This window comes from Anas platyrhynchos, chromosome 2, assembly GCF_047663525.1.
Source record: "Anas platyrhynchos isolate ZD024472 breed Pekin duck chromosome 2, IASCAAS_PekinDuck_T2T, whole genome shotgun sequence".
In the NCBI taxonomy this organism is placed as follows: domain Eukaryota; kingdom Metazoa; phylum Chordata; class Aves; order Anseriformes; family Anatidae; genus Anas; species Anas platyrhynchos.
In genome coordinates this window covers 117,546,313-117,564,529 of record NC_092588.1, presented here as the reverse complement: position 1 = coordinate 117,564,529, position 18,217 = coordinate 117,546,313, and the positions used below count along the sequence as shown (strand labels likewise).

General features: G+C 40.3%; 1 protein-coding gene across 17 annotated transcripts in view; it reads left to right on the top strand.

The window, feature by feature from the left end:
* RBMS3 (RNA binding motif single stranded interacting protein 3) overlaps positions 1 to 18,217 on the top strand; it is a 695,185-nt gene that overhangs the window by 422,560 nt on the left and 254,408 nt on the right. For all 17 annotated transcript variants that reach the window (XM_038175453.2, XM_038175454.2, XM_038175452.2 and 14 more), the window contains one exon: positions 10,919 to 11,010. In XM_038175453.2, coding sequence (XP_038031381.1) covers positions 10,919 to 11,010 — 92 coding nt within the window. The remainder of the gene's footprint in view (positions 1 to 10,918; positions 11,011 to 18,217) is intronic.

Here is an 18,217-nt window from a genome sequence, read left to right as displayed (position 1 = left end):
TTATCTTGAATCTGAAAAATGGATTGGAGATCTTGAAAAGAGATTTTCTGATGTGATTTCTTCTCCTTCTCCTCCTCTTCTTTCCCCTCCCTTCCCCTTTCCTCAAACTGGAAAAATAGTAGCTATTTCTGGGGTACTGTAATAATAGCATTTTTGAACTTCAGGCTACAGATAAATGTGGTAGACATATGATGAGAGGCTCAGAAGGGGGAAACCTGTATTTAACCACAAAAGGATCTATTGAAAAAGAAAAGGAACACCCTATAAGTAGTGATGGGCAATATATCTGTAATACTCCAGGGTTACTTAAATGTTGATTGTTTGAAATACTGTGTAAGGGCAAAACCACTGGGCACCGAACCTATAAAGTGTCTGTAACAGGTTTTGCACTGACCTGTGTGCTGTGGCTTATCCTGCTCTGCCTGTACCTGCTGTGCTTCCCCTCTGTTTTTCAGGTGTAACTTCAGCAAGCCCTGTCCTTGCTCACACAGGGATAAAGGTGAGGGTTAGAAGAGGGGTCACCTTCTGCTTCCCTCTGTTTGGCAGTCTTCACCTTCTCATTACGAAAATACTAGAGTAGTAGAGAGCCACAGAGCTCAATAGGTCTTCGGGAGGAGAACAGATAGACAAGGAGGTTATCCTACAGTAGTCAACCCAGGTTGGGCACTCCTGAGTGCACTGCTATTTAATTCCCCTAAAATGTCAATTCCTTCAAGGTCTGATCTTGCCCTAAAGTGCAATCAGGTTGCTTGGGAAGCAAGAGAGGAAGAGTGAAAGAAGCCCTGTCCCTGCAAACTGTTCCTTGAGAGCACGCTGCCCTCTTGCTCAAAAGGTCATTGGTGTTTTAGCATTATGGTGATGGCAGGATCGTAATTCTTTTCTTAGTATCAGTGTCATGAAATATTCACAATGTATTGCTCATCTCTGTCTAAAGCTCCAAGACATTGTGAGTGTTGATGAGATGGAACAGGAGCTCTTTGCGTGTTATCCAAAATGTTTATCATAGCAAAGGTTGACATGCCAGAATTGGCCAACTGGCATGAAAGAAACGTTTCACTTGTTGGGAAAGTGCTATCACTTTGCTGCCTCTTAGAAACTATAGTTGTTTTCTGAATTACAAGTGGTTTGCATAAAGAACATAAATTGCTGTGCTCTTTATCACTGCTTACTGTATGACAAATATACAATCCAATTTTTCAAGTGTGGTGTCTTGAAAATGAATGTGTATTTGAAATGAAAACCATTTCAGTACTTGAGCATCATCCCTCTGGAACAGGCTGGATAATAACATGTTCATCACCTTGGGTTATTTTAATATTTCCTGAAGCCTGCACAAGATGCTTTCTATTTTCTTGTCAAAACATACTGAAACGAAAATTATTTTTAATAAAGTACAGTAATCACACTGTGATCACCAAGTGCATCTTCTCTTGTCAGATTGTTTCTTCCCACTCGCGAGTATTTGCAGTTACTTAATGTTATGATTACCGAGCAATCTAGCATTGGGAGGAAGAGAATGGAATATTTCATTTCTGACAGAGAGCATTGGGTGATACAGAACATCTTTTGCCTCCTGGAGTACTATCATTGTTTAAACCTAACGTTGGAAGAGTTGACTGCTCAAGGACTTCATTTTTTATTTTTTTTTTACTGCAGTAGTTCATTGCTTTCTTCCATATACCTGCTGAAAGCAGAATTCCCATTGATAGTCTGTTTTTTCCCATTTCAGTCCATAAATGTCATGGGAGTGACGTGCCAGACGCTGTGCCTACAAGGTGCTTATCGTGATAGTATTATCATCAGTTTCTAACTAGTCTTTTGTAGTTGGTCTCATAGCTTTTTAGGTTATATGCTCTTTTGCTGACCAGCTGGTGAATAACTTGCTTAGCTCCATGTCCAGTCAGAAGAGAGAAGAGCTCGTCTACACAGGCGATGGAAGCCATCAGAGCTAATGGCTGAATGGTTTGTTTCTAAACTGCTTCTGTATACCAGTTTTCTCGTTCAAGTTGCTCAACTCTAAAATAAGTGATGGACAAATCTCAAGAGGTTTGATTTTATATCTTCCTCAAACATTATCCAAGCTAAGTAAAGCTCTGGAGTCTGCATAACTGAGCATGAAACCTCATAAGAACAGACTTTCTCATGAGAGTGTCAGTGTTTCCTGCCGGCTGGAAATACCAAGAAAATTGTCTTTCTTGTGGTATTTTGGAACTTCAGCATCTGGACGTAGCTGTAAATTAAGAGAGGAAAGTGAATATGAAAAGCAATTGTTGGAAAAAGTCAACCATTTTAAACTTTTAGGTGTGAGGCTCACGTCTAGTTTTGGGGTGAAGCTATTAATTGGTACCATATCTCTGGATCTGAGAGTAGGAGGACTTAATCTGAGGCTGCAAGTTCTGGCTGTTTCCTTGTAGCTATTGCAAAATATTATCGCTTGTGAGTCACTGAGTATTTCTTCAGTCAAGGGAGGCAACAGCTCTTCTGTCCTTCCCTCCTTTTCATGTAAACAGGTAACTAAGCACCGCTCTTGGAGTATTTGTTTTTTTGGGACAACATTCTCCTTTCTTCACATGTGAAACTTAGCTCAGCCACAGAGCTATAATGAATGTCTTATGCTAAACAAATGCAGTAAAAACAGTCTTAATGATTACAGAACTAATACACCAACAAGCAATGTTATAATGCTAAATAACTGTAATATGAAATCACGCTTTATTTTTAAATATGGGAATAGCTCACATCTCAATTTTCCATGTGAACCAGAGTTAATCTTGGTTGTGGATTTTGACAGTGAATCAATGGGACTCGCAGTGAAAATAATTACAGAAGCTAAAGATGGAAAAGTGTGTTTCTCTCCTATCCTTCTGCTACTGCAAGATTTACAATATGTTCTCTTCATTCAGTCCGTATTTAGAAACTTGAGCAATGAGATTTCCCTCATTTGCTTTGTACAATTAATATAAGTCTGCACTGTTAGCAGAATACTAGGAAACTTTTCTCAGCTTTTCTTAGTTTATTTTCATCTTCATTTTCATTCTTTGACAGGTCCTTGTGAAGTCTTGCATCTCACCGTTTATGCTGCTGTTGTGCTTCAATTTGGTTACCTGTGGGCATTAACATTCAGGGTCACTTCTAATCAAACACTTGATGCATTTTTAGGGGTAATCCAATAGAGTTCAACTATTTGCAAAATCTGGGCTTTTTTTCTTTTGGATGTATTTATGCTCTTTCCTGTGTTTTCTTCAGTTTGCCAGTCTTTATTGTTCTGAATTGCCTTTAATATAGCATAAATGTTGAGTGAAGGTCTTCAAGCACAATGCCATTTTCTTGATAGGCATATTTGTGAAATTTGTATTGCTCCTACTTCTTCTGCTTTCTGTTGTTAGTGAAACCATGTTTCACAAAGAATTTTCCTCAGTTTTGAGATCTGCTTCTGTCCTTAAAGAAAATGTTTATTAAAAAAATAAGAAAATGCTTATTAATACATGTACATATCACATATACACGTATAGACGTGTATATATTTGTCTATTTAATAAGTACTTCTTTCCCCCTCGTTGAAATTTTAGAGGATTCCTTGTCCTGTTACATTTCCTTACTTGAGATTGAAAGGTTGCAATTTAGTAATATTTCAAAGTATAAAAAAGGATCATCACAAGTTCCATGCTTAGTTTTTTTTTTGCATGTAAATATCATTAATTAGTTGTGCAATTAATAATAACCTGCATTCATATAAACTCAGTTGAAATCAAAGTAATTGAATGTTCAAATTAAGAATGCGTTTGCAAACAGATGTCTAAAAATTGTTTGTTAGTTACCTACAGGGCTGTTTTTCTCCAATACTGTTGTTATAAAGGGGATTCAAATAATGCAAGAGGTAAAAGAAATCACTGCAGGAACATAATCAAAGTGACAGTTTTGTGCCGTATTTCCATATCAAGCTAAAGCAAACAAAAAATTCGGCTGTATATGCATACTTAACGATGTAGGTGTGTCTCTGGGGAGTGATCTGAAATGAAGGGACTATCTTTCCTTTCTTGCATTTAAGTCTCTCTATTTCCAATTATTTTTCTAACTATGTATTAGCTGTTTTTAATTAAAAAGTGATGATTCACCACTTTCTACATTTTTACATTCATGACTTCTAACATTTTTATAAAGTGGAGCTTTAAAAACAGTAATAATTTAGACTGTTTTACTATTACTCTGAGCATTTGAAGCTATAAGAATGTTTCAGCGCAATCTGAAAAGTGAACGAAAAATCTGTTTTCAGTAATTCTGTGTTCAAGGGCGATTCAACCTCTTTGCTTGCTAACTCTAATTTTCTGAGGCTTATAAGACTTTAATTTGATTCTTTATCTGAGCATAAAACAAAGAGTGAAAATTGCATAGTAAATTACTGGATAATCGCTTTTTTGTGGACTACCTGACTGCCAAAATGAATACTACCTTTTAAGAGAGACGCTTAACTAAGTGCTTTACAAGTGAAGTTGAGTTATGTTTTCATGAAATCCAAGTGATTTCATCTAAGCATGAAGGAGAAACAGCTCACTGCTTATTATGTATTTGCTTAGTTGTACATACATGTATATTTATTAGTGTTTGTGTAAAAACTTTATCCATCTATTTGAAGTCACCAGGGCACATATATATATAGGTGTGTGTGATATCATAAAGGTTTTTTTTTTTTTTTAATTAAAAATTAAATTGTGGACTTTTTAATTAAAAAAAAAAAAAAAGCATTCATGATAAGTGTGTTTTATTTCATGGTTTCCTAGCTCAACAAGTGTTTTTCACTGTTGCCTCTTTCCAAGGCTGGTAGTCCTCTCCTTGTCACAGCCCCTTTTGGAAGTGCTTTTCTGTTTCAAGAATCTGAGCAACATTAACAAACACACTGATGGGGGGGAAAAAAAAAGTAAGCATTTCTTAAAATCACTGTGGCCTCCTTTTTGTTGAAATAGTCTACACTTCTTGAAGACCCAGCACAAATGATATTGTCAGTCTTTTCTGTTCTGGGTTTCAGATCTGACAATGAATTCTAGATTGCCCAAACCAAGATCTAGAAACTTCACTATGATAAAAAGATGTTGCCTCCCAATGAGGAGCAGAGTTCCAGCTGGCCTGGTGTATCAGACCTAGAAAACCAATTTTAAGTATAATGGAGTTGTTGTAATTACACACAAGCAAATTTAGAGTTATGCTTACATGATTAAGGAGACTTTTTAATTTTTATGCAAAGCTTACACAGATCTCATGTTGCCAAAACAAATAAATCTGTGGCAAAGTCAAACAGTTCGAGGTGGAAGAATAGCAGATCTGGAGTCCTTCCTTTCTCGTAGCTGTCCTCAGCCTCCCACCTGAGGTGCAGAGAAGTCAGACTGGCCAACGGGGAGGCTGTGGGGGACAGCTGTCAGTCAGAAAATCCCAGTGTTCAAGCTTGGTGCGTCTTCTGTTTATACAAAGATCTTAGCTAGTGGAGACAAAGCATTAAAAGTTTTGATGAAGGGAACTTGTTGGCTGCAACAGGGAAGCTCCACATGTATAAACTATCTCCTGCCTGGGTGCATCATCTGTCCTATCTTTTTTTTCTTAGTGTGTGTGTTGTTGCAAAATGTGGATTACAAGTTGACTTCAAGTGATTTAAAGCAGCACTTGGCCAGAGGTCAGACATGACGTTTGCCCTTGTGGTAGGGCAAAGCTGAGAATTTACCACCCCCAGGTGAATTCTCTGTTGCACATCACAGCTTCTCCCTCTTCATCCTCAGACAGAGGTTGAAGATCTCCAGCTCAGCTGGGTGCCAAGGCTCTCTGCACCTAGGTTCTGGGAAAGCACGCTTCTACGGGCATTTGTTCCTTTCTTTTTTTCTCATATCACTTGCACACGTGGGGCTCTCCCTTCAGTACTTTGCCATAATTGTGGGAATGATGAGTGGTGGGCAGTCCCTCACATTATTTGGCATTACCCTTAAGTACTTGATCAGTCAGGGCAATTCAGTATTTGAAGTCGAAGAGCTAGACACACCTGCAATTACTTAAATCCGCAAAATTGCACCCATAGGTATTTGCAGGCACAAAAATGTTGGCATAAAATTAGAGGCCATTTCCTAAAACCTGTGCCTAAATTTTGATGATATAGTATATGAGGGGTTGTTATTTTGAAATGGATTTGCGGAAAGCAATTGAAAATCTCCAGGCATCCCATCTGTGTTTAAAGTAACAACAATAACAAAACTTTAAATTAGCATAGGAGATTTAAGACATTTCAGGAAAACATTGATTAAATCTGCCAATGAAATGAATGTGTTTGGCGAGTGACCTAATTAGTGTATACTTGGTTCTTTTTCACTGCACTGCTTACCACTAATTGCTGTTCTGCTGGTCTTCTCCTGACAAGTAAGAAAAAACAAGGATGAGGGATTTGTTGAGGAAATAGTGACATTCAGTTTTAATTCATTTGAACCTGCTGCCAAGCTTAATTATGGAACTGTGAAACGGAGACCAGGAGGCCCCCAGCCGCTTAGGTTATAGGAGACGGAGATGTTTAGTGTCTGCCTGTGTATTCGGGTAGCACTTAGTGCAGCAAGCTATAAACTTGCGCTTGCTGATGCTTAGCTGTTTTCTTTCCCCCACAGGTACAAAATCACTGCCTTTATTCCTGAAATTTAATTATTTAGCTCTAATGGCGTCAGGCCAAAACAAAATTACAGGCATTTTATTTCTTGGAGGAAAGGTTGAACAATTAATCTAGATAGTCCTGTCTTGTTTTCTGGCATGGGTATTTTTTTTCTTTCTCGTATTCACGTTTACCAACTAGTGATACATGTCATTCCCCAAAAAAACCTTGGGATCCCAGATCCCTGTAGCTGAAGTCACCCTAGCTGTAAGTACCCCTGAGCTGAGGGGCTTGTTTTGGTGATAAAATTCAATTCCTGACTCTCTCAGCAGCAGGGGATAATGTAGCTCTCCCTATTTGCATTTTGTGCTCTTAAAGGAAAAGGGCAGGATGCCTCATGAAAAGAGGGGAAATAGTTTTGGTTTTGGTTTCCTGTGGTGGAGATGGATGGATTCTTGTGAGCAGTCTGGAGGTCCCGGTTTAGAAGCTGCATGGGTTTTACATGATGTTCTGCACAAAATCTGAAAAAGAAAATAATAGTCCGTAGACCAGAATGTTTATGAGACAGTGATCAAAATAATAAGGAATAAAAACAAGCTCTGGAATTTGAGGATAGGAAAGGGTGGGGCTGGTGGGGCTTGCACTTGTTTTGAATAGAGGAAGAAGAAATGGAGACGTTTTTGTGGAGCAGCAGCATCCAGTTGGCAGCTCCTGGTCTGAATCCGTCCCGAAGGATGCTTCCAGCCAGCCTGCTGCCTTCTCCCTGGAGGAGCGGAGAAATAACTGTTTGAGCAGGGAACTGAGCCTGAGCAGCCAAACCCGGGGCTTGCACCTGCCAGGGGCAGCCACAACAGCCTGGCTCTGGTGGTGGGGGCCAGGGGGAGCACAGCCACAGCCTGGCCAGGAGGGAAGGGCTCCCGGCTCCGACAGCTTTGAAAAGCTCATTTGTGCTATGGGAGGAGCTTGAGGGGGTGTCTCAGCACCCAGCCTGAGCTGCTGCAGTGACCTACACTGAAAGGTGTATCTAAATACATATATAAATATCCTGTGCTACTTTGTTAGTGCTTGAGAAGAAAAAAAAAATTTTTTTTTTTTTTAAAGTGAGATTATAAACAAATGAAATATGTGAGCATAGGTCATCAGCATAGGCTATAAACATCTACAGGGAAGAACGTAAACTGTCCAAAAGCCCAGCGTGCCTGTTTTTCTGGTCTATAGCATTGCAGAGTTCTTGTAAGGATACTTGAACGCTCAAACAGCCTGGGAACTTGGCTTCCCTCACAGCAGATTGATGTGCTTTGGACCGGTTTGCAGCCATGGAGTGATTTTGTCCTGATGTTCTGTGTGTGGTGGAGAGATGTGTCGGGAGCAGGGAGGGCCAGAAAGATACTTGGAATGAGAACTAGCTTGTGGGAAGGAAAATGAGCAGCTTTGCAGTGATGCAAGTAGTATTAACGCTAGAATGCATAATGGACCGCTGAAGGTGCGATTTTTTTCATTGTTTTTGTCTTGAGACTCTTGTTGCATCTATGATATGCTTATAGCCATTTGCACCCACTGAATACACGTTTAAGAAACATCCATAGCTTTAAATATTATGGACCGATGTTCATCTTCAGTAATCTGCTACGTTAGATATACCTGATCCCTACAGTATAACACCAGAATATTCCTGCGCATTCCAGTTTATATTTACAAGCAGTGCTAACTTACGTGGGGATACTTACTGTGCTGTCTAGGAAGTTATATTAAAAATCACTTCCCTTCTATTACTGCATACATGAATACTGCACTGTGCGCTGATGATAAATATCAAATTCCAACTCTATTATCTGTTTTTTAAGGTCAGTGTTAAAACTTATTTTTGTGCTGTCACCTCCTAGTTCTCTGGCATGAGCATGGTAAGAAATAAAAAGAAATTTCATGTCCTGAAAAGAGCACTTTGCTGCCCTGAGAAATAATTTGCACTGTGTTTGATCCAAGCCACCCCATGACTTCCCAGCGCATTGCAGGTTTCCCATTTGGCAGCTCTGGCTTCTTGTCAGGATTTCTCCTTTAGCAAAATTGAAGTTGCATCTGATCTGCTGCTCTCCCAAAGGGCAAAGGCACTGCAGGAATCCAGGCAGGGCTCTTGTTCTCATGGAGCAGGTTTTTTTGGTTCAAAACAGCATCAGCTTCGCTGCTGCTCTGCAGCTTGGAGAACAGAGCAAAGCAACCTGCCATGGAGAACCAGCTGGTTTCAAGATGGTACGCTCAGCAGAAAAGCATTAAAGGGAGAAACTGAATAGGTAAAACAACCTTCCCCCCAGTGGCCAAACTCCAGTGCACTGTTTTCATGGCAGTGTTTATATAGATGCTGTCCTAATGTACAGTTGTTCAGGCTTTCCTTCAATTTGTAATAATATCCTACCAAAAAAACAACTAAGGACAGAGCAGAAAGGTTCAGATCTTGATTTTTTTATCAAAATAGCGCTTTTTGTAATCATTAAGTCAGCATTTTCTTTAGCAATCTTGGTGTTTTTATATATATATAGTTTTCATTTTCTTAAAACTTTACAAATAAGTTTTAAGCCAAGAAAAAAATCTGTGTGCACAATATTCTTTCAGCATAGAGCAATATATACATACTGAAATAATAGAGTTGTTTATATCTTGGGGCAAGGTGATCAGAGGCACGGATTCCCATACATACACGCGGTTCACAGAGCAAGAAGGCCTCACACGAGGAAGAAGAAAGGCTGGCAAGAGAAATAAAAGTGGATACGGCAGGAAAGCATATCTGTGGTTGCCTCCTGTATTATGTGTATTGACCTAGTAAATGGAGATGTCTGCAAAGGAGCTGCAATGCTATAAATATGCTTGTGCCAATATTATTAAAGCTTTCAGGCAGTTCAGCTCTATCCGTATGGCTTCCAGGGGAGACGCCAGAGAGAGGTGGCCCCTGGCCACGGCTTGTCCGAGCAGCACGTGCCTACCTGTGCTGTAATCGCTTAGGAAGATGTAGGCTGGGATTTTCAAAGGATTCCCTGGGTGGATTGTGAAATCTATGCAGCTACCTGAATAGCTGCTTGGTGAGATTTTTAAATCGTCCTAACTCTGTTGAAATCTTTATGAGTAAGACTTAAGTGCTGTTGAAGATCAGAGATAGCTAAGTGCTCAGAAGTTGTGTCAAGTCCATTTTTGTGTCCTCCCTGCCCTCCTTTGTATCTCTAGATAAATAAAAATACTTCCACAGCTGTTGATACCCAGCAGGGGCTTAACAGCACTAGTCCTGTTTCAGCATCGAGTCTTGCTTGCTGAGGGGAAAAAATGAAGAGGGAGGCAGTGAGGGAAGAAGATGGGAAGGGACTATCTGATTAATCAACTATTGCAAGTGTTGGCACTTGGAAAGCCACTTATAAAAGGAGAGGATTGTTCCTTGCCCATCTGTAAGGTGCACCACCACTGAGCTGATGTTCAGATGATGCCCTGCAGCAGCTCCTGGTAGGGACCTGGCCCTCGTTCCAGCAGCCAGGGTGGCAGGACAAAAGGGATGGGGTTTAAGCAGGCTGTAGCTTGGTTATCCTAGCATCTTATGGAGCTACCTGGTGGTTGCTTGTATAGCACAGGTTGTAATTTCTTCCGTAACTGTTTCCATGTGCTGGAAGTCTGCTGCAGGCTCCCTGGCCCCAGCCTGCGGCAGAGACCCGCGACCTTGTATGAACCTTGCATGACCCACGAGCTTGTATGAAGCTTCATTCTCACGTGTATTCAAGGAACAGGAAAAGGGAGTTGTTTCCTCACAATCCTAACCGTTAAGCCATAAGCTGTAGCTTTGTATGTCAGCTGTCCGCTAGGATAGGTCTTCTGGAGAGACTGCTTCTACATGGGCATGTACTGCAGAATGGATACTGACAATATCACACATGGAGACATCCTTCTGTGTGGGGAGGGCAGTGGCTGCTCACCCAGGCAGGCAGCAGGGTCTGTGCTTCCTCCTGTGGAAGAGATGGGGCAGGGGTCCACAGCACCAGGGCTCTGCTAGGGGGGGACCTCTTGTCTGCAGGGACAGGCAAAGGGCTGCCATTTGTCCCCTCTGCTCCACACTTTCCTGCAGGCTGAAGCCTCAGGTGCTTGCATTTCTTTAGACCACATCATGTTCAGGAGGAAAGGCAAGAGAAACAGAGGTGTGACAGCTGGTGGCAGTAGTGCTGCCAGAAGGCAATGAGAATGGAAAAGGCGTCCTTTAAGAAAAGAAATCTTGACCTATGATGATAACAAATTATAATGAAAATATCTATTTATTGTTTGTTTTTGTTTTTTTAGGTTACGGTTTTGTAGATTTTGACAGTCCGGCAGCAGCACAGAAAGCAGTAGCATCTCTCAAAGCAAATGGCGTGCAGGCGCAGATGGCAAAGGTAAGAGCACCTATGCTATTACAGGTTTATCTGATCTGTGTGATGAAATTTCCAACAGTTCATTTTGCTCCGGGTTTTCTTCGGTTTTTGGATTGCTTATTTCATTATTTAGTACTTGGTTCCAGTGCCTCATTCATCCTATGGTGTCTGTACTCTCATGTGAGGGGTTCTGCTCTGATTCCCTCTCTCCCCCTCCCTTGGGAGAGGGTTATAAGATCCAGAGTGCTGGAGAGGTGGAGAGGTTGGGAATGCCTTTGTGCTGACGGCACTGTGAAAGATTTGTGCTTTCTTTGCCTTGGAGTTGTGTCTGTTTGGTTCCTTTCCCTTGCAGTAGTCATTCTCAAAGGATTTTGATGGGTCTCTTGGAAGGCTGATTAAGCATATGGAAAATTTGTTTTTATCTGCCTTAGTTTGGCCTCTTCTGTCCCTTTATTTTAAGTGTATAAGTGGAATTGCTTGAAAGAATATCTGCTGCAGGTTGTCTGAAGGTCACTAGTGTGTTGCTCAGAGAGGTTGCAGGAGCTGGGCTTTGCATCTCGTAGCAATCATTCAGCGAGGTGAAATACTCCATTTCTGGGAACACCCCTTGTCACCAAGTAAAGGGGCTGCAGGGGTTATGGTAAACGATTATCGTGTGCTCCAGCTGTTGCCTTTCTGAAGGCATAACTGTGTGTCTTTGGGCTTTAGACAGTGTTGGCTGGCAAAAATAGCTGTTGCTTTGTACTTTGAAAATGCCTTGCCTTAAAATCACTAAAAGCCCTTAATATTGCCTGAGTTTGTCTCTGCGGAAATGATTGCAGCCTAGAATCTCAGACAGCAAAAACAAACAGGTAATTACGAAAACAGAGGCAAATCAAGTTAAGAAATGATCCCAACACTTGAACATTTCCATCTAAAGGAATACTGATGATTTAAACCTTTGATTTTTCAGCAATATCATACTATTTTTTTTTCTTAAAACATACAAATAGAAAACCCTTCGTGGTAAAGGAGGGTCTCTTGCCTTCTACTGAATTACACTCGCAATGCCTTAAAGTAACTCAATATGATCCATGTATCTCTGTTTAATAGTGCCCCACAATGCAAGCTATGCTGTTTTATTGGCTCTTAGTTTTTATTGACATGTAGCGATAAAAAATATCTGCTTCAAATGGATAAAAGATGGCAAGCTGAAGAAAGTGAACACCTACTAAGGACTGTGCTATTTTTTCCCCTCATATATACTGTGCCTCCTTGCTAAAATACAGGCAATTTGATGTGTTAGTCAAGCTGCAAAAGGGAAACCAAAGACAGGAGATACGTTTTGTGCTGCTGGTTGATCTCAAATCGCTGTTTCTGGGGAGGACTAAACCTCTAACTACATAAATCTATGAAGTTGTGGATTTAAAATTAGAGATTTAAAGGTTAAGATTTAAAGATAAATCTATATCTAGTATTTTTAGCACATAGCTATCGTGATTCGGAACAGTGAACAATTTCAGCGCTTGCATGTGTGGAAATATCAAAACCAGAAGGTGACTTAAATCTTGTGTTTTGGAATGCCCACTGCTTCTGGGGCTGCTATGTCTGATGCTTTTGGAGTGGGAAGGGCTGTGCTAACCACTAAGGTTTGTTTTCTGGGAGCTCTGCGGCTGGAGCCATTTGTGATTTTTGAGGAGGCTGGCGTGCATGCTTTTGTTTGCATAAGGATGACTGTATTTTTAATATTTAGCCGTGGTGCCTGGGATCCCAGATAGGTCCTTTTTAGCGTGTTTGGTAATTCAAGATAAATATACAACTGACTTTTCCTATCTCTGAAAAAATCGAAAAGTATTTAGAAAAGCCTGGATTCGAAGGAAGTTGAGACGACTCCACACAAAGTACCTCGCATTGCTGAGAAGTCAGGAGCCTGGGAAAGCAAATCTATCTGTAGAAACAAGTTAGCTCTTGCAGATGCTGGAAGCCAAGTTGCATAACAGGATTGAAAGACAGTGCTACCTGCCAGTGTCTGAACTAACAGTGGGGGCTCAGAAGAGCTTTGATGAAAGAAGTAGAAGAAGAGTTTATCCTCTATTCTGGAAATGTATCAAGAGCAGTTTTGTTTCAAGAACCATTTTAATTAGTGGTAAATGGTAGTAATCTCATGAAATCTAAGAAAAAAGTTTGTATGAAGAAATTACCTAAAGCTTTCGCGTGCCGTACAGTCACGAACCACAGTTGGCATCCTGTATTTTCTGTTCTGCATTCCTAAACAGTGAAACTGCCCCTGTGTGGGGCACGGTAATCTGCATTCAACAGATGTCAAAAATCTCAGCCCAGTCACGAATGCTTTTGAATGAAGGTGAAAGAGGCATTGGCCAGCTTTTGCCATGGGCTGGCCTTCTCCAGCAGTGAGAGAAAGTATGCTGAAATGGTGGTGTATTCTGTGATGTTTTCCTGGAGAGAGATCTTGCTCAGAAAGAGCAGCTCTTTCTCAGTTTTAACACAATATAATTTTTCCTCATAGAAATCCAGGAATCTTCTTTGAAAAACAAAGCAGAGCTGAACCCCCACCCATGTTGGCTAGCTGAAGTATCTTGTGGATACTTGAGTAAAGTATACTCATTTTATTGATGCTTAAATACAGCCACCTCCCTCATTTTTATAGCATTTGGACACCCTTTTGGCTGATTTTGTTTCATAGTGCTGCCTCTGGAAGAAGGTTAAACTTCGGTGGATCAATGCTCCAAGTCCCATCACTGTTAGAAAACTTGTTCTGTCGAGGCTAATACTTGCTCTAACCCAATGCAGGGAAAAACATCATTAAACGTGTTCAGATCTCTCATTTTGTTCTCTTGGATAGCATTCAGCCTAGTGCAGAGCAGTCAGGAGAGGATTCAGCAGAGGGAGAGGAACAGCAGTCTTACGTGTGTGGAGGTAGCGATGGTGGCTGGGAGCTGAGGTCTTGTGGGCCTGGGGACAGCTGCCCTCCTGCTGGGACAGAGACGTTCCAGCCTACACGAGATCCAGATTTCCTTACATATTTGTGTTCTCTCCTTGCTTCTTCAGGATTTTCCTCACATATGTACTCAAAGTCAAAAGTTTAGACAGCTGCCACTGTCTTACCTCTAGTGATGTTCATTTAAGTTGCCCATCGTTAGCAAAAGTGCTTATTAACAGTTCAATATATTGAGAAAAATTAATGCTATGGAGCTGCTGACTGATAGTTTCTTACCTGGCCTGGCTTATTTCATATATGCTTCCTGGTTGCCTTTGGAAACAACTCAGACATGCAGATTCACTTGTGTGTGTGTGTGATTGTCCAGGCTCCTAGAGTCCTTTTTTTTTTTTTTTTTAGTGGTGGTGTTTTTTTGTTTTCCTGCTAAAAATGGCACAACTGATGTCCCACCAGATATTCTGATAATCTCACAGGAATAGTTGATTTATGTCTTTTTTTGTGTGTGTGCTAGTATCTGCACAAGCACTACACAGACAAGATGATGTTTGTATGCACGACTTCTGTATCACTTCTTGTTTTTTCCATGTGCTCCTTCCATGCATTTTATTGAAAAATGTTACAGAAAGAACATGGAATCTTAATAAGGAGAATTTCAGTAGCATGTGAGTTGGCCCACGTAAGTAGGTAAGAAAGCTAGCATACCACATGAAAAACATAAGTGTTCCAATAAAATCTGTAGCCACGTCTATTTTGGCATTTGCAATAGTCATTTGCACATATTTATAGTGAGACTTCTTTGTCTACTTTGTTGGTAAGCTTTTGGTGATGCCGAGGAGTCTGAATTCAGCTGAAGACTTGAGAGAAGTTAGTTGTCTAAACTGTGAGATTCTGAACTTGAGTCAATCCTGAAACTGGTGGACTGTGCTATTGTAGGATTGTTTTGTATCTTCACAGACACCTTACCATATTTTATTTCTAGTTCACTATACGGTTATGCAAAGTGGAACTTCTGGCAATGATGGGTCCTTGCAAAGAGTTTATAGTAGCTTCTGTAGTACCTAGCAGCTGAAAGAAACACATTTATCGAGAAAGTGTTTTTAATCCTGTTGCTATTCCAAGTATGTGTATAAGGATTAAAAAATATATATGATGTGTATCTTGTCTGGGTTTTGCTTTTTGTATGTAATACTGCCAATAGACGTCCTTATCACCTGTGTCAGAAAGGTGGACACTAAAGAAATATTTAATTGCCAGTGGTGGTTGTCTAAATCCAAGGAACATTTCTCTACTACTCTGCTACAATAATTTCCATCCAGAGGGTACGCGGAACGATCTGGTTCTGACAAAGGGCTATGTCAATAGACTCTGATGTGTTTTGCTCGATGAAGGAAATACAGAATAGGATTTTGCTTCTTGTGTGATATTTTTCTCATCTCTCCATCATTCAGAAGCTTAAACACAGGGAGTATTCACCATCCAGGTGAAACATAAAAAGGAGACATTTACACAGAACAGAGCCAAGTATGAGAGCTTGTGAAGAGCAGCGGAGAGCTGGTTGCTCTAGAGTTATACAGATATATACAGATTGTCTCCAAGGACCAAGGGAAAGGAAATCCCACAGAAGAATCTTACTTGTTTTCCAGGCTTTTGCATTGGTTTCAGGAATTGCTCTTGTATGAATTGGCTGACCAAATCAGTCTGTTTTCGCTTTTCATTTTTCAGCTTTTTCTCACCTTTTTCAGTCACTCCCCCTCTTTCTCTGACATAAATCAGTACTCTGAATGATGGTTACAATGAAAACTGCAGTAAAGGGGAAGACTCTCTAGTGAAAGCTTCTTATCCTAATACTTTTTTAATCTTGATTTTTAATGGAAAATTTTGGTTCTCTATATTTTACAATTTAAGTATACATGAAAATATTTCATAAAAATGCAATCCTTACAAAAATGAAATACAGTCTATACAGGGAACATCTGATACATTGAATCCCACAGTTTCGTAATTCAATTCACAATTGAAATGTCTTTAAATTTTAGCAAAGTAAACTTGAGGATATTGTCTGTTTTGCATATTTGGACAATGTGGACAACAGCCTTATTGACTGTGTTAACTTTCCTTCTGATACCAAAGCTGGATGCTAGGATTTAGAGTTCAATATTGAAATTGTCAGGCTTTGTTTTAATCCTGTTCTTTAATTTTCTGATCCTCCCTCCCCTTTCCCGAACCAAACTGTTCTATGAAGTCAAATATTTGTATTGGCTCTTTGAAATGATTTTCTTCATTTGCTGTGGGAGCCCGAGCTGGTGACTCTCTGGAGACTACATTGGGCTTGGCCATGTAGGAGCAGCTGAGAACCGTGCCGTGCTGCTTCTGGCCCACTTCCATGGCTTTTCTGAAAGAAATCCCCGTCCATGCGTGGGCTGTGGCTTTGTCGCTTGTCAAAGTTTGGCACAACTGAGTTTGTCTGTGCGGGTGCTTTGCCGTAAGTGCTCCTTGTTATCTTGCTGAGATGTTAACTATCTCACCTGGTGCTTCTGCACAGTGTGTGTCCAACACTGAGCTGAATCAATAACAACCCTGGGTTAAATTACAATGAAAAATTATAGCTGGTAACAAGTGAAAGATGGTTTAGTTCAGATTTGTAAATTAGAGATGCCGGTGTCTTTGTTTCTTCTATCAAGTCAACCATGCCAACGGGGAGTCCTTTAGAAGCAATAGCTACAAGCCCAATGGTTTCACGTAGCGACATTAACAAAGATATGCCCTCCTCATCCTCTTGCCTCTTTATCTGTGTTTCTGTTTTGCATGATCTGTCTTTCACTCTTCTGATGGGGACTGATAGTTTCCCAGTTTTTAAGTGCTGGTTTTGTAAATAAAGAATGTCTTTTGTTCATTAAAGAATAGTGATCTAAGAAGAAAAAGACATTGAAGAGATACTGATTTTTTTTTTTGTGGTAGGTTTTATCACGACAATTTTCAGGAAGATATGCTTTTCCAAACTTTTTTTTTTGAGATGAAACATAGTCTAAATTCAGGAATCAAATCACAAATGTGCTATATCAGAGTGCTAACTTTTTAAGTCTCAGAAAATGGGAAGCAGTAGATGACCCAGTCTCTTGAGCTTCCTAGATAACTAAGACTAAAGCAGTGAGCAGCTTTTTAACAACAGCTAATGTTAGTGCAGACGGACCGGAATGATAGCAAAGATACATGACCCTATTGGAACAACTTCATGGTCTTGTTTAGCCTGGAAAACATGTCAGGCTCTGATCTGAGAACTATACGGCAGCCAGTATGAAATGAGCTTATGGTTGTGTTCCTGCTTTTTGATGCTCATTTGCAAGCCAACATAGAATGCATTAACTGGAGTCATTCTTGAAAGTTGAACATCAAGTAATCCTGGGGATATTAAAATCCTACTGTCCCTTCACACTTGCATGCATTTCTCCTGGAATCGTGTAGGTCAATGTGAAGCAGGACGTGTGTCGGCAATGCTTGTATTGCACCTGCCAAATTTATACACAAAAAATTTCTTTGGGGGTTTTCAGAAGTGCTTAACTTAGCATAATTCTACTCTCCTGGAAGTGAATGGGACTTTGCTGTTGATTAATGGAAAGGAATTAGGTCAGTGCTATGTTCCTTTGTTCCAAAAAATCTTAGCTCAGCACCTTTCTTAACCACTAAGTTAGCTTAGAAAAATCTTATGGCACATACAATCATGTTTATTCTCTAGCTATCACCTCAAATAGACCTTGCCCATGGTATTTTCCTTCCCTTTTCAATTGCTGCTTTAGTTTCTAGATTGACTTGATCTTTTTCTTGCTGTAACTTCATCTAAGATTAAAACATTCCTCTGCCTTTGAAAATTGCAATGTAAATAATCGGTAAATATATCCACCTCCATGCTACTAATGCCCTGCACCACAGAACAGATGCTGATAAGTGAAGGACGTAGCCAGCATTTAGGCTGAAGAATAGTGGAATTACTGGGTTCTTTTAGGGTTATGAACTTGAGCCAAACAAGAACTGGCCTTTTTTCATAAATACACATTGTTCTTGACTTTCCTCTGGCTTGGAACACATTTGAATTGGTAATAATACAGCTGAAATCCACAGAGCTTTGGCAATTTATGCTGGAGAGAAGAATGGGGCTCCCTATCTTTAGCACTCACATAGCTATACATCTTGGAGGCTCTTACACACTCTTTGCAAACCCTTTATGTTTGCAGAACAGGAAATCTGAGTCCTGCAAATGAGTTAAACACTGGAGTCAGATTAATTCGTTTTTCC